At 38.9% G+C, this 22,561-nt stretch overlaps 1 protein-coding gene across 5 annotated transcripts in view; it reads left to right on the top strand.

The window, feature by feature from the left end:
• LOC119783883 (plakophilin-4-like) overlaps positions 1–22,561 on the top strand; it is a 111,227-nt gene that overhangs the window by 63,324 nt on the left and 25,342 nt on the right. For 2 of the 5 annotated variants that reach the window (XM_038285604.1, XM_038285601.1), the window contains exons 5-12: positions 1,633–1,764; positions 2,997–3,190; positions 5,185–5,755; positions 6,589–6,615; positions 13,921–14,091; positions 18,609–18,819; positions 20,241–20,373; positions 21,223–21,436. In XM_038285604.1, the coding sequence (XP_038141532.1) occupies positions 1,633–1,764; positions 2,997–3,190; positions 5,185–5,755; positions 6,589–6,615; positions 13,921–14,091; positions 18,609–18,819; positions 20,241–20,373; positions 21,223–21,436 (1,653 nt within the window). The remainder of the gene's footprint in view (positions 1–1,632; positions 1,765–2,996; positions 3,191–5,184; positions 5,756–6,588; positions 6,616–13,920; positions 14,092–18,608; positions 18,820–20,240; positions 20,374–21,222; positions 21,437–22,561) is intronic. The other 3 variants (XM_038285602.1, XM_038285606.1, XM_038285605.1) reach the window with 3 other exon arrangements.

Genomic DNA, 22,561 nt, shown 5'->3' with positions numbered 1-22,561 from the left:
CACCCCTACTCAAAGGAAGAGATCAGACGTCCTTTACAAAGCCATTTAAACACTGTGTGTGCGAAAGCTGATTTCTTGTAGAATTGTGCTCCTAATATATATTTTTTAGTTTAAAAGATTGGTTGATACTCATTTATAAGTTAATTTTGTCTGTACGAACAATTGTTATAAAAACACCTAACTTTTGAGCTGTTGCACCAAAGAAAAAAAGTTAAGGGCACCACCTAAAATCAGAGCAAAAAGTTAGTCAGAAGCCCTCTTTATTAAGGTCTGGTGGTTTTTTAAGTTTAAATTTGTAAAATTCCTCCTCTATACCTTTAAATCAAACTGGGTGCTTTGATAGGATAATGATCCCAAACATGTTTTGAAATTAACATTGAAGCTATTCACCTAAATCCCAAAGAAAACCTATTGGGTTAGAAGAAGAGAGCGTAAGAGAAGTAAAGGTTGCCATATTTGATAAAAATTGGTACGATTGCTACTCTTAGGTCAATCAGGATTTAACTTTCTATCTGCAGGAATGCCTATTGTATATTCTGACATTTCAGTTGAAGAACCTTTTTTAGTCTGGCTTGGTTTAACCTCTTAAAATCCACCCCATTGCGGTGACCGTTTTTAAAGCGTTTACAACTAACAACTCAGAACGCATGAGAAATTACAACAGAACAGCTCTGGAACTGTTGTAGCTCGAGGTCTGAAATTTTCTGCAGTTGTGGTTGACTTGATGTAGAACAAATGTAATACAATGAGACATGCCTATTCTCAAGCATGTCTTTATTACTGCTGTTGGAAAAAAAAAAAGACCTATTATTTTCAATGAGAAAAAAAAATCATGTTTGTTTAGTCACAGTCAGTTTAGGCTGTGTTTTAGTCACATTTTTCATTTTCATATTTTTTTTTTAATATTTTCCGAAACTTGAAGGCGGTAGCTTTCAAATGATGTATCACACTTTTAATTTGGGCTTACAGTTCATCAGGTATTTTTCCATTTAGGTATGCAGAATAAGCGAGCATTACCCAAAATTAGGTGGGCTTTAATAGGTTAATCCCTTCTGTCAATAGGGAAATAGATGACTGTATGCAAAGTGCAAAGTTTCAAGCTGTCGACCATCTTTATATGCTGTCAACAGCTTTATTAAGGAGTTCAGCTTACGCATCACTAATGACTTCTTCGCATGATTCAGATTTCATTCACACAGCCAAGAACAAATAGCAGACACACCGTTTGTTTGACTGGATGTTCTCCTCTGTCTTTCGTTTCAGTGATTCCTCAAAAATCCATTGATTCTTTTCATGCCTAAATATACAGGGATGATCGGAAAACATTGAGCACATAAACACTTCCAGTGTCTGTCTGGTACAGCACCTGATTTAATGACCATAGAAAAGATATGGAGATGGAGGCGAGTTTTAGAGGAGTCTGAATGTTTGTACCCAATTTGAAATTCCTAAATGAGTAAGGCAGTAAAATTGAACGAAACGACTGTAGCAGTTCACAATGGTGAAACTAATGTTGCAGAAATCACCAGTTGTTTGTATTGTTTCCTATCAGCTGAAAATGTTTGCTTTAATGACTATAATAAATTATCCGAGCCATTCTGTTTGTCTGACTCTGCTCTGCTTCATCCTCAGATACCTCGGCCTCAGGGGACGCCAAGTCTCGAGTGACTGACAGCTCCCAGTCGCCCAGCTACCGGATCAGGACCGAGTCGGAGCAGGTGTCTCTGTACTCCCCGGAGCAGTCCTCTCTTCATGAAAGTGAGGGTCTGTTGTTACATTCTGCCTATCTTTTGCAGTCTTCTGTTCATTTTTCTTTTCTTGTCCCCCTCTGCATGGACCTGAAACATTAATAGTGCATTTTTCTTATTAAATATTTTCTTGTATTTTTAAATGGCAAGGTCAGCTTGGTCCAAATGTTTAAGTAGAGCCTTTACATGGTCTCTTTGAAGCAAAACTTTTGTCCTGTCGCCTTATTTCCCTTGTTCTTTTTTTTTAATGATACAGATTCAGAATGATGGGAAATTAAATGTATCACCCTGCTGTTGCTGCACATGATCTCCTTTCTGCACTCACTAGGGATTGGTAATATAGACTTAAAGGTTTATTGTATCACAATCGAAGTAATGATAAGAGACAGTGAATACAGTGTTTTTTGGTACGATTTCAACGCGGGTCACATGTGTCAGTGAGCCGTTTCCGCTGCCACTAACATCAGATTGTTCCCACGTTTAAATGGGTTTTGGACCAGTATGAAAGGGGTCTTTGGCCGTTTCTCGGTTCACAAGAACTCCTTTTCTATAGAATAATTATATATGAAATGAGGTATTCTTCAGTATTTTCATTGAACTAGCCGTACTGTCCAACCAGGGATTGTGCTGCTTCAATTAAAACATCGCAGGGTATAACATGATTTAAAATGTCTCTACAGTTTTTTTTATGCACAGTTAGTACATTTTTTTGGAATATTCTTCTGTTATACTTTGGATTCTGGGAAGAAAGTTTGATAAAATAATCAAAGTATTCATCACTGTAAACAGATGGCAGAATATTCCCAATTTGAATTCTAAGCATTTACAATTAGAGTCTTTGTTTCTGAATGCTAATACAGTCCTAACCAGCTACCCCTGCTCTGCAAACGGAAGAAAACAGCATTTGCTAAAGCAGAGGCTACATAGGAATAAAGGCCCGCTTTTTGTTTTGCACATAGTCCTCCAAATCTCAATCTTTGGTGTTACGGTTTGGTCTTTAATGCAGTATTGAGTGATGATAATACTTGATCACTCAGCATATTTTAGAAAGGTTAAATTATAGCACAATAAATCATGAGTTGCTAGAGGTGTTGTTTTCGTGCTGTGCCATTAGAAAAGCCATGCTGGTAAAGGTCATAGCTGTTGTGAAACCTCTTATGGTATTTACTTGTTGTTGTTTTTTTGTCTCGTTTCTATCTCCTTCCTCTACATTTCATTTATGTCTGTTTCTGTCACCTTCTCTCTCAGGGTCTGCGGGGAATTCGTGTGGCTCGGCTCAGATGAACTCCTACTCTGACAGCGGCTATCAGGATGCCAGCAGTGGTTACCTCAGCAGGCAGAGCCAGGCCAAGGCTGACCTCAAGATGCAGCAGTCCTTCCCTGTAGCTGGCTCCAGCACATTAATGAGGAATGCCAGGGCTGAGGGACAAGCTTCATCGCAGGTAATGACATCAGGGGTATCTGAAGCCTAACGCTGTTTGTTACATCTAATTACCTTTCTTCTATATAGGATATAAAAATTACGAATGGCACCAAAAAGGCAAAGGTCAGATACAACTAATAATACATGTTGAGATGTTACATAAAGTACCTTAGTGAGCCATCCATCTAAATAGAAGTGAACGCCATTTTTTCACACGCTGCTGAAAACTGCCAGTCAGCTGGCCGATAAAAATCTACATCTTTGACCTTAACAAGAAAAACATTATTTTAGATCCCTTAAAATGAGGCAGGGAAAAAGGGGTATGTAATGGAATAACGAGTCCATGTACTGGGCACTGGATTTTGATTTCATAAGGAAAAATCCAAAATTGGAAAACTAACCGTTTCCTTATCCCCAAATAAAATTATTTTAAAAAAGGCCCATTTTTGTTTGTTTTCAGATCCCAAATCGGTAGCAAAAAAATACCGTCTGTTTTTTGAATTCCAAAATGAAAAACAAAAATTAAAAAACAAATTTAGACTTTTTTTCCTCCTGATTCAGCTTCCCCCTCCCCTCTCTATTTTGTTTTGGTAGTGACACGGATTCAGTAGTAACACTGGCACAGAGAGACTTTGCACCATTTATTTTAGTTACAACTACTGTATTTATGGTTAATATAGCCAGTTTGGGGATTTCATTGAGAATCAGGCTTTTAGCTAGCAATGCGTAAAACGTACATTGTACTCTATCCATCCATTTTCAGACCATCCATTTTCTTAACCCAGCTGGTACCTATCTCCAGCTGTAAATGGTTGAGAGGCGGGGTACACCCTGGACAGTGTTGCCAGTCCATCACAGGGCAACACAGAGACAAACAGGACAAACAACCATTCATGCTCACATTAGGAGAATTTGGAGAAGCCATTTAACTTAAAAGTCATTTTGTTGGACTGTGGGAGGAAGCCGGAGTACCCAGAGAAAACCCAGGCAATGCACAGGGAAAATATGCAAACTCCTTGCAGAAAGACCCCAGGCCGGGAATCGAACCTTAACCTTCTTGCTTCAAGGCGGCAGTGCTACTAACTGCTCCAATGTGCAGCCTACATTGTACTCCCTTTATAATAAAAAATAAAATAAAATAAAAGACAAATTGTATGCCCTGTATTTCCCCCTGGAAGCTTTACTCAAATGTCCAAAACAGGTCAATTTTTTTTGTTTTTGTTTCACTGTTTGGGGTTTCAAAACAAAAATGGGGTCATTTTTTTTGTTGTCCTTTGTTTTTTTATTTTATCTGGTAGTTTTTCTGATTTTTGATTTCCTATTTCAAAACCGAAATCAAATGACCAGCATGTACATGAACCAATTAACCAGCTGATTATGGCTGCAGAATGTTTACTTGTTTTACTCTCTAAAGAGCACAGCAGCAGAAAATTGTTATTTACTTAAACATTTTTACAAGTTAGATGTTTGTTTTACTTCATTATATAATCAGAGTCAAGAAAAGAATAAATTATGTAACGAATCTGTAATAATCAATATACTGTTTTCCTTTCAGCAGTAAGAATAAGTGTTGCTTTCTGTTTTAGACTAATATGTCCATGAATACCATGAAGCTGTGCTACTTTTACTCCATGTCTAGAATCTCATAACCAGTCCATCAAAACTTTTGGTTTCTGCTTTGAAAGGTTGCCTTAGAGCACTGAAGGTGCAAAGTGAACTAAGCAGCTCATCGTATTCATGCTTCAGACAATTTAGCATACAGTGACTGCAGAGAAACCAAATGGTGCTGTCACACTCTGGAGGGGGTGGAATGATAAAGTAAACATGGCCTACAGTAAAGTCATGCCCTCATGATGAAACCGCTTATATAACGCCGTGTTATTTAAAATGTCATTCTCATCGTAGAAGTTGGTGTATGTCAGAGGGTTCAAAACCATACATTAATATTCTCCATACCATCTTTTAAACTAAAGAGAACTATTCCAATTTTTTTTTTGTCTTTATTACCTACAGGTTCCAGCAGTCACAGCAGCTCTGCCTGGCCGTGCTATGCGAAGGGTTAGCTCAGTGCCTTCTCGCTCTCACTCGCCAGCCTACGCCAGCAGTATTTCCCCCTCCCGTGGCTCCCTGCGTACCCCTGTTGGCAGTGCCTACGGCTCCCCAGTCATAGCGGAACCCAAACCCATCTCCAACATCCACTTCACAACCTTGCCCTCTGTGCAGCGCAGCTGCAGCATCGGCGGCTCACCCTACTCCCCCCAGAAAAACTCCCCTGCAGGGCTGAGACGCATCAGCTCCACAAACTCTCGCTCCGGCTCCGCCAGCCGAACCACCTCGCCGTATCAGATGTCGGCAGGGTCATCGTCGGGTCGCATGGGCTCTCCCTTGACGATGGTTGACGGTGTTAACCCTCCGCTGACAAAGCAACCGACTCACTCTTCATCTCCAGTCAGGGCTAGCATGACCGCCGTGCCCCAGCACTACAGCTCCACTCTGCCTCGCTCTGTGCTTCACAACACTGACCCCTATGGACCTCAGAGTTACGACATTTATGAGAGGATGAATCGACCTGACAGCCTCACAGGTGCGCCCCTGATTACACACACACTGCCTATTTTAGTCCAACATTGACTTATACTTAAGAGAAAATTACTGGTTAGGAGTTTAGGGGTGAATAACGTGAAGCTGATTGACATAGAGATGTCTTTATGACAGACTGTGTGTGTGTGTGTGGTTGTGGATTGTTTACATTATTAGGACCTTTTTCTAAGAAAATCACTTCCGTGTCTACGTCAGTGCTGCCTTAGAGGGACTGCACCTCGGTCTTAATGGGGGTAAATGTTAATTGTCCTGCTTAGGGTTACTTTTTAAGATTTGAATCAAAGTAAAATTAAAGCTTAAGTTTGGGTTACCTTGTACACATTAACAAGAAATCCGTGTTCGTATCACTATAAGAAGAGCTGTCTGTGTTGAGTGTTTGAGTAATTAATTCCTAAGAACAGATCAGGTTATTTTGGAGAGAGCATGCTTGTCCAAACGGGTTTGTACGTGTCATCCTTGTAAGAGATTGGAGCACAAATGAGAGCCGGCAGATAAACATGATATGACGGGCTTAGCTTGAGCCAAACTAACAGGAAAATACCTGCTTACATTCTGACGCATCTCATGTTCAGAGAGGCTCAGCTGATAAACAGTGTTTATTACATAACATTTTCAAATAATCCAAACTTCCCTAGTACAGTTGCATGCTGAGGAAAGATTATTAAAATACAATCCTCATAAATATAATGCCATGACACTATAGGGTATGACAATATAGGATTTATTTTTTCAACTAAGCTCCCTCTCATCAGATCAACTCTTTGTCCAATAATTTCTTTTTCCTTCTCAACCCCATGCTGCCTGGGATTTCCTCAGATGCCCTCATTGATGGTGATATTAAAGGTGAAATCTTTATTCTGATGCATTTCTCATTTTCATGTGTCCTTCGTTTAAGTGTTAGCTTTGCTTCCACTGGTGCTTTCATCCCTGATCGGTCTAGATGTGAACCTCAGTGGATGCTGTGTATGTCAGTAACTATTAATATCAGCAATCCGCTGGACTACATCTGCGCTCAGTGTTTAATCTGGACCGCAGGGCTGGTATTGGTTAGATTAAGGAGGGATGGATGAAGCGAGGGAGGGATGGACGGACGGACAGACAGACAGATGGATGAATGGAGGGATGGATGGATGGAGGGATGGATGGATGAACGGATGGAGGGAGGGAGGGATGGATAGATGGATGGAGGGATGGATGAAGGAACGGATGGATGGAGAGAAGGATGAAGGAACGGATGGATGGAGAGAAGGAGGGACTGACGGATAAATGGAGGGAGGGATGGATGGACGGACAGATGGATGAATGGAGGGGAGGCTGATGGAAGGATGGATGGAGGGAGGGATGGATGGGTGGATGAATGAATGGAGGGATGAAAGGACGGATTAATAGATGGATGGAGGGACGGACGGAGTGAGGGTGGGATGGATTGAGGGATGATTTATGGAGAGAAAGAAATTTCATATAACAATATGCAATTTGTTTCAGTAAAACCAGTGATGCTGAGGTTCATTCCTCACATTTCAGGTGTTTATCTGGATGGTAACAAGTTACTGCTAATGAAACTAAAATTTCAGTTTTGTTTTGTTTTTTTTTTAGTTTGTTTTTTAGAAAGACCTTTATATATACTCCTGCTGATTTTACTATTGATAGCTGAACGGCTTTTTCCTTTATAGGATTTTTAACTTTTTTTTTCTCTGCATTGTGTTTTAACTTGATTTTAAATATCTCAGTCAGGTGATAAGCCAGGTGATTGTAGAGTAAACTGTTGTTACTTTTCTTAGTTTGATTATTTTTGAAAATTTAATCTTACTAGTTATATTAGTTTAAAAGTTTTCTTTGTACCCGGAAAATGGAGTCCAGAGTAACAGCCACAATGACGGATGGTACAGCCTGCAGAGAAAAAATATGGAAGTCAGTCTCAGCTCTTCTAACCAAACATGCATTTTATGCCTTCCTCCTTCCACTTCTCATGTTTTCTCTTTTTTACCTCACTTCAGCTCCTATTTTATTTCATCTTTTTTGTTTCACGTAAACACACCCTCTGCAGTTTGCCTTTATTACAGTAATTTGTCACCCCTGTCTGATGAGCCATATTAATTGGAAGTGGAGATCGCACAGTGAGAACGAGTTGCACATATTTGAGAAAATACCACAAATCAACCTGAACCTAAATATTCTTTTCCTAAAAATGTTGTTTTTCATTATTTCATGGTCTAATTTTTAGTTTAATCACTCATTCAATTATTTCCTGAATTATAGGTTTCAAAAAAAGTTGACTTTTTCTTCCTATTTTCTACCCTTTCACTTCACGTTTCTGTTTTTTTTTTTTCCTACCACCCACCTGGTCCCACCGCCTGCACAGTCACTGGCAGGATGTCATGGCTTCCCTTTGCTGCTAAAGAATAGAAAATGAAGACAAATTGTCCCTAATAATGTGCTCATTACATTCTGTCCATCGGAGAGCAAAAAGGGACGGAGTGAAAGAGGAAATAGCATACCTGCTCTCATTCTGACAAGCCAAGCTGCCTTTGAAGTTTTGACCATCCTGCATCCTATTATTGCTACTATGGTTACTTTTTTGTGTGTAGTTATATTTTGGTAATCCTTTCCCTTTTATTCGCTGGTCTGACAGGATTTGTGAATATCATATTTAAGAAATGAATCCAGCTGTATCTGTTTCTCCAAAAGCAAGCCACCACCTTTCATCCAGCCTCTGCCAAGTGCAATCTGTTAACGCCACGATGAGAGGGCTGAGGGGGGGGGGAATTAAATGAGTATAACACAAAAGGAATGTGGGCCATTCATCCTCAACAGACAGCCGAATGTTATTTCTCCCTGAGAATTTGCAGATGCTTTTAGAAGTGACTGCAGTCCTACTATCTGGGGAATACAGCAAATAAGGCACAGTGGCAAGTCTTTATGATGGACCATTTAAATGTGACTGCTGAAGGAGAGAGAGAGAGATAGACATGGAGGTTCAGATGATGGAAAATATCCTCCTTTGTTGTTAACCGGTGTTCCAAAAGCCTGAGTTATCAGTCAGTTGGACCTACTTCTCCATCTGCTTCCTAAGATCAGATGAAAGTTGTGTTTTAGTTGCATTTTAAAGTCGTTTTTTCCTAGGTAAACAAATGGCTAGAAACCATAAAATAAGGTTTCTACTCTTAAGCTAATCAGTTCCCCTCTGACATACATTGTTGAACCATACAGCAGGTATAACTTAACTTTTATAAATCCGTCGGTTTCTTTGTTGCATTTTCTGTGATCAAATATTGATCTTTACATTACAAATTTAATTAGTTATTATCTTGTCTGTTCAAACTAATTTTTTCTCCACTGTTTCAGTAAAAATACTTTCTTCAAACTTTGTGAGCCACAGTGAATATTAATGAACCTGAACTATTTCATTAAATAGAAAAAGACATATTTAATTTCTATCTCAGTCAGGTTTGTTTTACCCACATCTCGGTACGATGGGTTATGTAACAGGAGGGATATGAGGAAAGAAATGAATTATTTGTGAACCAGAAGAGCTGCGTGTTAACTGAGTTTCAAAGAAGCACGCTAAAGCTTTTACACTGATCATTCTCACAACCATCACATCTACCATCAGCTTTTTTTTATCTACAAGAGTATTTTGTCACATCAGTCAGGACCACAAAGCGTTTGCAGTGTTAAAAGATTGAAATGACTGATACCTTTGTGTGCATTTATAAGGATAGCAAATTATTGGAACATGGCATCGTATTAAATCCGTGCATGGTTCGTTCTTTGTTGTTTTTTTGTTCCGTTTCAAAACAAAAACGAAAAAACAAAACAAGCATGGGGTTTTTCGCTTTTCCGTTTTTAAAACGAAATTAGAAAAACAGCATTTGCTAAAATGAAAAATAGGTACGTTTTGGGATTTTTTTAACTGCAATGGTTAAACCAAAGACAAACTTTTATTTTGTTGTTAATTTAACGGGACCTTATGGCAGAACCGGAAATGAAGACCTGAACTCCCAACACATAGTTTTTTTTAGTTACCAGTAGGGGGCGGTAATGTACGCCTTCAATTTCTTGCCAACCGCCATTACAATCCACAAGAAGAATAACTTCTTCATTTAGCACTACCAAAATGGAAACGTTTGTGTTATTTAGAGGGAATCAGCGCAATGTCGAGCTCCATGGCGGCTCGCAGCATCAGTGATTTCAGAGTGTGTTTTTCCTCTCTCAAAAAGTTCAATAATCAATGCAGAAAACAGTTCAAGTGCAGCCATTGCCTTTTGTTTAGAAATGGTTTGTTTTGATGCCGTCTTCATCCACTGTAAATGATTCTTCTTTGGCGACTTACTTCATTTCAAGAACCGCTACGTATTAAAACAACAACCGTATTTTATTTTCATTTAAATGGCAAAACAAAACTCAAACGCTGTTGATTTTCTATTAATTCGATTTTTCATTTTTTCGATTTAGGTTTTAAAAACGGAAAAACAGAAAAACCACGTGCTTGTTTTGTTTTTTCGTTTTTGTTTTGAAACGAAAAAACCAAAGAACGAACCATACACTGATTGTATTAGCTTTGGAGCTTTGGTTTTAATTTAGACCTGCCTTCAATCTGTTTATCATTTTTAATTTATTGTACATGAAGTGAAGCCATCCTAGTGATGGACTCACAGCTTTTCTTTCATATAAAGCTATAGTGACACCCTGGATGATGATGAAGATGATGATGATGGTTTGACAACAAGTCAAAATCCACATCTGAACGTGTTTTTACTCCAGGATCTCACTCCCGAATGGGATTTATGCGGCAAATAAGAACTTTCAGGTGGCCCTAAACGACCTCATTAACATTTCTTTTATTTTGTGCCCACCCCTCCCCCCATCTAGCCCATTTTCCCTTTTTCTCTGCTCTTCTTTTTAATTCTCCCACCTTCTCTAATGTCTTTACCCCCACCTACTGCTCTACTATAAACCTCTAAACAACTTAGCTGCTGATTTCCTGCCAACCTGCTGCTTTTGCATATAATGAATATTGAAGGTTTGCTTGACTATTGAAGAAAAATAAAAACTTTATTCTAAGCAACTCTTAATCTTTATATGTGGGGTAAGAGATTAAAGTAAAAGGAACCAAATTGTATACGTACAAAGTTGTATTAGATTTGTTTTTTCCGTTATCCATAAAATCTGGGGATCCATAAAATGTGTTAACCGGTGAAATATTTTGCAATAGAATGTATTATCATGTTTTAAAGAAGTACTGAAAAGTACATTTCAAGTCATGATAAAGATAAAAAAAAAAGATTTTTTAATTGGTACATGGAGTTTTTTTAACTTTGTCTCATCTGTAAGTGTAACCACTACAGAAGGAGAAGGAATTTAGGATAAAAGAAGTCAGTAAATAATAATATTTTCTATAGATCTATCAAGAGTATCACAAGCACGATTGCTTAAAACCAGTTTTTTTAAAACAGATTTGTTCTAACATCAATCCTCTTAGTTACCTGTTTTACTCTAGAACAATATTGCAAATTCTATTTAACATAAAGGCATCTTTTATTAGATCTGTCATTTAACAGACAGTTTAATTTGTTTGTTTTTATCACAGGATTTTAAATGATTAGTGCCGTCATTTTTTTCTTGTGTGTGTTAAAGAAAGCAATGTTAGCCCCTTTTACTAGGATCTAATTGCAGTGTTGTGTATGTGAAAGAAAATACCTTTTTGAGGGTGAATAGGTTGGCTGGTTTATGAGGATAAAAGCGTCACAGTGTGTCAAATGGCCCCACACTTACTAAGGTATGCCAGAAGTACATAGAAGAAGGAGAAAAGAATAGAATTCAAGTTTATGGTCATTACATTGTCAAGTACAAAGCAACAAAATTCACTCTCTGCATTTAACCCATCCCCTTGGGGAGCAGTGGGCTGCTATTGTGTGGCGCCTGGGAAGCAGTGTGGGGTTAGGGGTCTTGCTCAGGGACCCAGAGTGCAGGCTGTGGGGATCGAACCGGGTACTTGCAACCTCCTTAGATCACAACTGCTTTAAAAAACTAGGCCAAAACTCTCAACATACATCTTCGACTCTTTCTGTAATACCTTACCGGGTAAGTCCGGGTTGGAGGTGAGACAAAGGAAAAGAGTTTGCAGTATTAGATTTTAAGATAGAGGAAGTTGTGTGCCTGCAGCACACCGATACAGCCACACCCAAGACATTAGTCCTGGAGCTTCTGTAGAGGATACACCAGCAGATCCATCCTCTAAAACCACAATACTGTCAGCTGTATCACTACATTCCACCTTTAAAGTCCATTTTTGTGGAAGCATCAGAGATTCTGCTTAGATATAAACACATATCCTTGAATTCAAAACTGAAATTCTCTGTCATTTCCATCCCAGCTCAGAATTAAGACCCCAATTACCATTTTAACCATTATTAGTAAAGACAAATGAGGCTGTATCCTTTTGTTTAAACAGAAATCATCCTTTCAGCAAATTTCCCAAGCTCCCTGTAGAGCCACATTGTTGTTATTTAGAGGTCACCATCAAAATGGTCTGTTCCTTTCAAGTAAAAACTTTTTCTCTTCATCCCCCAAGACTCTCCAGTCCACAAGGAAGCAAACATCCCTATTTGTTAATTTGTTAGTTCTATATTGTGACAGGACTCCCTCATTTAGCTGGTTCTGCATGGTAGCCTTGGTGTTTAGTTACAGTCTGCAGCTGAGCTCATGCTGTTAGAGAGGACCCAAGTGACGTCTGCGGGCTCTCGATATGTGCAACGAGCAGTAAGTTGCCAACTGTGTAGTGGTCCACGGGGGTTCACAGATTTATGAGCTCCATCCATGTGAGCCTTACAAAAACAAACAGGCATTAAGATCAATTGCATTGGGTGGGCCTATTTGGATTTAAACACAGAAAAGCTAAACGCCGTCTTTATGGCCACTCTCTCTTCTACATTTCAGATCTGCTGTGTGTTTTTCATTTTTTCCCTCAGCATGGAGTAGAAGCCCTAAAGCTTTAAACATTTATGGCCTCTCCATAATTTAACAGTATGAATTTTCATTGTTTCTCTTAAGAAAAACAAATCTTGTTCTAAACAGCATTTTGGTGTGTTTCAGTATGATATAATCAAGCATCTCGATGGCCCGACAGAAACTCTAATACCGACTTCTCATCACTTGTCCAAGCTTATGGAGTCTGAATAACTGGGATGTTTCTGCAGCTCTCTGCTGGCTCAGCTTAGCCTTGAAGTGGAATCAGGGTTTTACTGCTTGTTGGAGTAAGAATAGATGTACTGTTTTTTTGTTTGTCATGTATAAATCCAGATGAGGTAAAGTGAGGTTTTACTTTTATTTTTTTATTTTTCTCATAGAAATCCTTTAGGACTTATATTCTTTAACATGATGGCAGAAAAGAGGTGCAGTGATCCCAGTTTTCTCCTGCAGCACAGAGCACATGCAGCACTGTCCTTCACCTACATATCCGTGCACACTGCTGCTCTGCAGGCTGAAAGAACAGAGTTGTAGGTCGAATCAAGTCTAAAATAGGCCTCAAATTATTTGGTTTAGTCATTAAGTTTTGCTTCATTCATGTTTTTTTTTAGTAGCAGCAGTTGTGGTTCTGCTCAAGCATCTACTGTATGTGTATGAAAAGGATGTTTAGTGAAGCTATACATGTGTTTGCTGTGTCTCTTCTTATCTTTTTTTCATTTGCTATTTTTTTGTAATGTGAGTTCTGGTCCTTTGTCAGAAATCAGTTTTTACCACAAACTCATTTCCTGTCTGTTTGTTTCAGGGTCACCTGCTCTAAAGTTTATACATGGCTGTGAAAAAGTATTTGCATTATTTGAGATTTCTCCTGTTTGTGCTTTTTTTTTTGTAGCAAAAAAAAAATCATCATGTACAAATTCTTAGTGATAATCTCAAATATTTAGTTGTGAAAAGAAGAAATATGTAAGTGTGGCAGATATATCTGCTCAGTGTAGAGTTTGAGCCAGAACACCTAAAATTCCCCCTGGAAATACCCTCCATCATTGGAAAGAGGTGGAGGGTAAAAAGATCCCGTGAAACATGTTCTACATTGATCAGTCAGATGATCCCATGGAGGCTATAATCACCCCATACTCCTAAATTCAGCTATTTCACCTGCTAACAATTGTCTTCCTTCTGCAGGAATAAGGAGTTCATATGCCAGTCAGCACAGCCACCATGGACAGGATATGAGGTCAACAATCTCCCCAGACCGCCACATTGCTCCCATATATGAGGATAGGACGTTCCGGGGTCCGTTATACCGAAGCCCCAGCCACACCCAGCAGGGAACCCTTTACAGGAGCGGCTCAGGTTGGTCAAACTTCATGAGGTTGATGAACTTACACTCTAATTAGATTTAGCATTCTATATTTTGACCCGGTAACCTTAAAAAGGGCAAAGTAGATTATAGACAGAACCGAGGCTATGAATCTGACATCGTAGTTATTAATGTGCAGCTCTGCTCAGCTGGATACCTGAGCTGTCATACTGATTCATTATCAAATGCCATTGGGTTTGATAATACTCAGTAATTACTATATTTATTGCAGTTAACCAACCTTGTCTTTTACTCATCTCTAGTATTTTGCTTTAAATTATGATAAACGTTTTTACAAATTCAGCTTCACAGTTAATTGAATTCATATTAAGCCATATTATTATTTATTTATTTATCTTTATCTTTTTACGTCTGTGAAGATTGTCAGTCATCCAGGTCATGGTCTATTTCTTTTAGTTGTATTAAACTGTATATATATATATATCTATATATAGATATAGATATATATATAGATATATATATACCCAAAGATCTTTTTTTATGCATACTCTTCTGTCACTACAGCCACCATTAACTACTGTTGCTTTAATCATTTTTTGTTGAATATCTATATAATTCTGGTATAAATGTATTGCAGCTACACAGACACGTAATTCAGATAACAACTAAAAAAACGTTTTTAATATCAACAGTCGAGTTTGGGATTGATCTGGAACGTAAAGATTCAATTCTAATGCTCAAAAATCAGAATCAATTGTTTAAATCAGAATGGTTACCCAGCCTTAGCAGGGTTTGAATGTGTGACACTTCTAATAAAAAAGCTACATATTTAAATAAAATGTCCTTTATTTTTTACAGTACTGCTCGCTGCTGTTGTTATAAAAGTCACAATATTCTATATTGTCCTGCTCTGCAGTGCAACACCCATGTTCAATAGAAACAAACTAGCTCAGTTGGATAATGAATCTTTTTCTAATCATTAATATAACATTGGAAAATGACAGTTAGTCTTCCATCTAAAGGTTGTGCCACACCATCTTAGCTTTCTGTGATTGTTCAAATATACCAGGTAGTAAATATGCTCCCCTTTTTTGTCTGAGAGTCATGAGAAGTCCTGAATGCATTTAGGGTGATATCATTTTGTTTACACCAAACATTTATTTTTTCTCACCAGGTGCTGCTGCTCTCTTTACCTGCCAGTATTAACCAATAATTAGTGTCCCTGACCCTCCTATTTTGTCACCCTTAAGGAACAGACCCTTTCTGCCCTTTATCTCCGTCTACATTATATTTGTTGCTTTCCTGTCTTCAAATATCTTCCTTCTATTTTGCAAACGACTCTGCCTCACGCTCCTTTTCTCCCTCCACTGTCTGACAGAACAGGGTGAGACATGAGTTAATAGGCAGGTTCTGATGTGTCACTCTGCCTCAAAGGAATCCATTACCTCTGTGTCACTCTGAGGACAGAATCAGGGGACTTTTGGTTTACCTACATCCGCTACCTTTTCTCTAAAGCTAATCTCTTCCTTATCTAAATTACAAATGCAAAAACAATTCCCACATTCAGACTCACCTGGGGCACCAAAGATCTGCTCTGAGAAATAGACCCACTAATAAATGCTATTGATTTATAGAACTTGCTAAAAAAAAACAATCCACTTTCCGTTTTTCTTGAGATGATGAAAAAAATCGAGTGAGCTGAGCTGAAGGGGGGGTTCGATACACGGTCTTTGCATGAGCTGCTCCATTTGAAAAATCCAATTTGATGAGGAAGGTTTCTTCTTTTTTATAATTTCAACATTATATTTCATTTACTCTGCATTGGTTTTTTTCATGCCTCTTTGGCTGATGCCAGAAGCATTTACTGACATTGTGTAAGTTGGAGCAAGATTGTTTTTTAATGGGAGACATTAATTCTAGGCTGCAAATGTTAAGAGCAGGGTCCACTAAAATTAAAGTTCAAACAGTAAGTTGTTTTCTTACTGTTGTAAGTTGTTTAAACAAAACAGGGAAAAAAAGTTGACCTATTGAAATAGATCTATTTGCATGACAATGAGTTTTATATTTACGTATCAAGTCACCAGAACAGAGGACATGTTTGGCTACATACAATAATCCAGGAAAAGAACCTGGTTTCAGCCGTTCCTCATTAAGCAGGAAGTGTTTTGTTGCTTTGTGTGGCGGATGCTTTACTTCAGCGAGTGAAAGGTGAAGGTGAAGCAAAACTGGACCCTACAACATGACAGTGACCCCCAAAAAACAGCAAAAGATACCAGATTTACATTTGAAACCGATGGAAGCAGTTTCTATATGAAAAGACTCTTCATTTCACAGCTGAAAGTAAGGATTAGTCCAAACTCACCTCAGATCTCTGGTGCTACAAGTAGTGTCTCCCCAAAGTCATTCTACCTAGATGATTTTAATTTGCACAATTTTTAACACATTTTAAATTACTCTTTTCCACTCGACTGGCTGTGTTTGTAGAACCTTCCTTCCACACTCCTTTTACACCATAAATGTTGCTATTAGACTGGATTCAAGGCTTCCTCATTGATTTTCCATTAAATAAACCATTTTTTTCATTTTGTCACAATTTAACAAGTTTTTTTAATCTTTAAGCCTATAGTTTGGATAAAATGTCAATTTTTGCTCCTTTGATTTACTTGCAGGGCAGTTCAGTGGCGTAGTGGGTAGCACTGCTGCCTTGCAGCAAGAAAGTTATGGGTTCGATTCCCAGAGTCTTTCTGCATGGAGTTTGCATGTTCTCCCTGAGCATGCATGGGTACTCCGGCTTCCTCCCACAGTCCAAAAACATTAATTGACTAAGGTGTGATTGTGGTTGTTTGTCCTGTTTGTCCCTGCGATGGACTGGAGACCTGTCCAAGGTGAACCCCGCCTCTCACCCATTGACTGCTGGAGATAGGCACCAGCACACCTTGCTGTCCCACTTGGGACAAGTGTGTCAGATAATGGATGGATGGATTTACTTGCATGAAACTAGTGACATTTCTCCAATATGTCCACCTGTTGAAATGTATTATGTGTCATATAAATTCTCAAAAACTCTTAAAAAACTATAGATTTGTACCCCGAGTGTATCCCAAACTGTTATTTGGCTTTTATGTTCTTCCACTTTGAGTGGCTTGTTTGTCCATATGTATACAGGATACATCTGGACAGCTTTAATTCTCACAAGGTCTGTTTTCTTTATGTTTTTCGACTAATTTGCACATTCTGTAGGAAACATGCATTGGTTGAAAAAGGGTTAAGCTTACTTACTTCCTAATGTTACTTATAGGTTTGCACATAACAGATAGACATTGCATCTTAAGGGGTTTGGATTTTATACCCAATGATAAATCAGAGTTTGGGGGCTCACTGTTCTCCTCCTGATGTCTTGCTTGATTTCTTTAGCTTTTTTTTTTTTTAAATGTGCCTAATTAAACTCCAAATAGCTTCGAAAAACAGTAATACTGAAAGAAACAGCAATAGTTTTGTTTAATTATTGTCAGGCTGAGGAGAAAAAACGCTTGGTATCACCTTTGCATCACTCTATGTATAATAAATCTAGATAAATATGAGTTTTAATTGAGTTTCTGAATTAAATTTCAATCTAATTTATTGAGATTCCACTGTAGTTTTAGCAAAAAATAAATCCAAAAGCTATACTATGTTGTTTTGACCCATTCTTCCTTTGTTCCTGCAAGGTTTTATTTTGGGAGGTGGACTCTTTGCTGGCTTGAGTTGGTGCCTAACATAGAGGTGCGCTGAAGCGAGAAATTGGGTTTTTGGAGTAACACCACGAGTTGACGTCTTGGTTCCTGGTAGGAGGGAGTTTGGACACTCGTGCCCAGTTCTGTGGGGTTTGCTGATACAGATCTGACCAGAGCAGCATGCATGCTGTTACAGATCACGTGGCTTCAGTTAGAAGGAGGGCTAAATCTTACCCAGTCTGTTTATGCAGTTTTAAAATGGCTCATAATGCTACAATATCACATGGAGCAAATGAAAAGAAGAAAGATGACTAAACGGAGATACCAACAGGCTTTCTGTGCGTCTTTTTCTAGCCTTGATGGTTTATTTTCTGACATTTTAATCCTTTTTGTAAGTGTTTACAGGTGTTTTTTTAGTGGAATACAAAATTTCAGGGACGGGTAGGATCAAGAAGGCTGTGAAGAAAGAATTTGGCGGACTATCTTGCAGGTTGGGTCCTTCTGTGCTCTCTGAATACAAGCAGGACCCCCCGAGCTACGTACAACCTAGTAAACCTAAAGAAGCCTTTGAAGGAGAGTGGCTCAACTTTCTGCAACCACAGGAGCTGTGTTTTATCCTCATCATTAATTGGATCCAGATTTGAGAATTTGCAGAGTCTGTAAGAGCAGCAGCATGTTTGTGTTTTCAGCTTTGTGTTAAACCCTCTAAGCTAACATGAGCACAAAGCTCTCAGTTTAGCTGAAAAGGTCAGAACTCTTAGTCTGGCATCGCTTTGCTTACTTGCGTATGGTTTCATGAGTGAGCTTAAATCCCCTCCATGTTTTTGGTGTTTCAGGTGTGGGAAGCCTGCAGAGGACGTCCAGCCAGCGCAGTGCCATGACTTACCAAAGAAACAACTATGCTCTTAACACAGCAGCCAACTATGCTGATCCATACCGCTCCGCACAGTACCGGCCCTCCGATATGAGTTACGCTCGACAAACTCTGCCCATGGATGACGGCGCCCCTCGCTCTCCTTCCATAGACAGCATTCAAAAGGATCCCAGGTATGGACCCTCATGTTTTCATATATACTCTGTGGTTACTAGTTGTGCATATAAAAGTAATCCAGAGAAGCTTGTGCTAAGAAGGCATCCCCGTTCTGCTGGGTCAACACCAGTGTCCTCTTACTATTCAAACACATAGTTCCCCCTGGATAGCCACACAAGGCTCTTCCATTAAGCCGGCTCAACTGTGTCTGGTCGCCTCACAATAGATTCTCACAGGCACCGAAGTGCTGCGTCTGCTCTTGTACGGACGTGTGGATGTGTAAACCATGGATTGACAACTTTTGGTAAAAGCCTGACCCTGCAGTTAGAGGCTTTGTTTACATTTTCAGTGTACTGTAACTCTTTAAAGGTGGAGCACTCCAGGGGCGGCTGCTCGGGAAGTTCACCAGGTCAAGTCTGGTCTAGGATTTCTTTCCTGATTTCAGGTTTATAAAGACAAGTTAATGTTGGCAGATTTTAGACCTACTTTGTGTAATTCACACTGAGTGGTGCCAAGAAATCAACTCTGTAATTCAGTATGCACTTTGCAGTTGATTTGGGAGTATTTGAATCTTTCAGTTCTTCCCTTGGTGCACTGTGCAAACTCTCAGCTGCAGAAAAAATTGGGATTAATTGAAGTTGAATCTCAATAAATCAAATTATTATTGGAAAAACATTTTTTTATGAAGCAAAGGGATTTAATCTAACTTATTGTGGAGACTTCTAGCTTGACAGCTATCCAGCACAGAGTCTATAGTTATGTTTATGTGCACAGAATTTCAGGATCTGATAGAAATGTGTTCAGATTGTTCCAATTATATAGACACAAGCTATCAGAATATCAGATCGTAATAAAAACATGTCATGCAAACATAATGAAGTAGTGTTTGCACAGGCTGATGATTTTAGAAGACTTGAATCTGCTGTTTATTAAAAGTCAGTCCAGCCCTCTAACTCTTTGAGCACCTAATTCTTCCATCTGCTGACCAGCTTTAAGGATGTTATTTCATTTTGCAATCAAATAACGTCAAGAGGAAGTTTAGAGATACCAGAACCAAATGATGCCGTGGGCTTCATTAACGCCTCACAGACCACAGACCAATCGCCTCTATGCTTTGATGGAACACTGGAATAAATAAACAGTCTGATATCTTGGATTACTGACTAATTACTGACTGCCATTTGTCATCAATATAGTTATTCAAACCCTAAGTATAAGTAAATGTAGGAAATTACACAAAATGTAGCTCTTATTCTTTTCTATGGCTTTCTTATAATTTGTTAATTTAATGAACTTATATAAAATGGAAAGAAAAATAAAATGAATGGAAAAAAAAGAACAAAACAAGTGAAGGTAATGTGTGGTTTTTTGGTAATTTTTTCCTTTACTTAGCACCTGCCGTTATGCTGATTTGTTTTGACCTCTTCTGTGCTTCCAGAGAGTTTGCATGGCGTGATCCGGAGCTAACGGAGGTAATCCACATGCTGCAGCATCACTTCCCCTCAGTGCAGGCCAACGCAGCCGCCTACCTGCAGCACCTGTGCTACGGTGATAATAGAGTCAAAAGTGAGGTGGGTGACACATTAGTGATCCTGTATCGAATCTCATAAAGCTTGATTCTCCATAACAAGGAAACTTTGACAAGTATTCATATTATGTTGTTTTAATTTGTACCAGTTTAATCAATGCAAGTTTTATATTAAGGTAATTAAACATTTAAATTACATTGATTTTTATTTCACTGTTACATGCATAAGACTTTCACAGCAAGAGAAAACAACTGTATAGTAAAGAGGAAAAAGTGTAAACTTAAACGTATTTCTGTTATATTTTTGCAACAGTTTTCTGTTCTCTTGATGCATATCTCAAACCAAACTGAACACTTTTCCCTTTTTTTCCCTGAGCATGGGCCAGAGCTCTGCCATAAACTTTCTGTTCAGTGCTAAATAATTTACTATAATTGAATTCAGGATTTGGATTAAACAACTTGGCTCGTATGCAAGCGCCATTCTTCTCTGTTGAACAGATTCAAAAGCATCTCTTGGGGTTTATTCATCTTTTATTTACTCCTTATCTGGCATAATTTATTCTAATGAAAAGATATATGACATGTGTGATATCTGATTCAAAGCTGTGGTTTTCATAGGTGTTTCTTTTCTACCTTTGTTTCTGAGCATAGAAGAAATGTTTTTCTTCCACCTGTGATCTCCTGTGGTTAAAGCTTTCATTCCAACCAGCATTAGTTTTTCCAGATAATTTGGGTTCGGTATGAATAAATTCCCTGCCTCTGACTCTCTTGTCACATGAATAAATTCATGATTTTGTTATCTCAGAATACAGCCAAGCAAGAAAAAAAAAACCCAAAGTTAAATAATTCCTTGTGTAAAATCCACCCCTGACCTTATTTACCTCTTCTCCAGGTATGCCGACTGGGAGGAATCAAGCATCTGGTGGACCTGCTCGACCATAAAGCCGTCGAGGTTCAAAGAAACTCTTGTGGGGCTGTGAGGAACCTTGTTTATGGAAAAGCTGTCGATGAAAACAAGATCGCCGTCAGGAACGCGGGAGGGATCCCCGCTCTCCTACGCCTGCTGAGAAAGACCGTCGATGCAGAAGTTCGGGAGCTCGTCACAGGTGGGTCAGCATGAGGTGCTTGTTGTACGATGCTTGGATGGGATTTTTATAGACAATAGATTACTTATTTGGTCATTTCACTACTCTTTAGCGTTGGAAAGGAGTAAAACGTAGGCAAAGAGTGGTTTTGAAACCACTCTGTTCGTAATGTGTAAAAAAAAAAAAACAAAGAGATATTTGCTAAGGAAAAATACATTTAAGTTGAGTTTTTCTACCAAAGTGGTTTAAGGGCTTAATAATGGCCACTGTTAGAGCTGCTTTGGCTCAGCCAGAGATCAGGCTCATTGATCAGGTAATGGGTTTCTAAACTTCTCCACTACTGAATACTTAAGGCTGATTTATACTTCGAAACCAGGTCCACTGCGTAGGTAGGTGTTGCAGTGAACAAAAAGACGTCCCCGCCCCCTCCGCAGACCCTCCGCTGCAACTCTGCCAAATTGAAACTGACCACAGACAGGAGGCCGGCTTGTTTTGTTTTTATGACCAAAATTGCGGAACAACTCGTGAAGTTTGACCAGCTAGAAGATCGAGGTGCGCGAGAACGCTGGGACCCTTTTTCCACCTGGATTCCCGCTCTTTTACGCCGTCATGTCCCTCCGTTGTCCGACTACACTCGCCCCCACTTCCTCACTGCCTCGGCCGCATCTAGACCCACAGCGTATAGACCATGCTTCCATATTGAGCATAAATCAAAAATGTCTGCGTCAAGCTCACTGCGACACACTGCTGCAGGAATATAACCATATTCTGAGTTTTGTTTTGTTGGGATTCTGCAGTGCATGAAGAACTAAATCATGTTATTTTCTCTTACCGCTGTTTTAAAGCACAAATTTAAAAAGTATTCACAACCAGCTTATCTCTGATCTTATCAGTATCCACTCCATCATCGATACCAAATCAACCAAATAAATAGACTCAGTTTATGAACAGTGCTTGACATTACTTTGTATATTATGGTAATTCAATGTGCGGCAGGTTTTTGACTCTATTGGTTTGATAGCAATGTTAGAACAAATCACCCTGATGTATCTTCACAGATGAAAACACCAATTGACTTAAAACTGTTTCTTTCACCTTATATATTTAAAGTAAGTTTGCTGACGTGTTCAATGATCTCCCGTGTAA

This window comes from Cyprinodon tularosa, unplaced genomic scaffold (genome assembly GCF_016077235.1).
Source record: "Cyprinodon tularosa strain WSP-4 unplaced genomic scaffold, ASM1607723v1 ctg212, whole genome shotgun sequence".
NCBI classification, from domain to species: domain Eukaryota; kingdom Metazoa; phylum Chordata; class Actinopteri; order Cyprinodontiformes; family Cyprinodontidae; genus Cyprinodon; species Cyprinodon tularosa.
The sequence above is the reverse complement of the archived record's forward strand: the minus strand, read 5'-3'. Positions and strand labels throughout refer to the sequence as shown.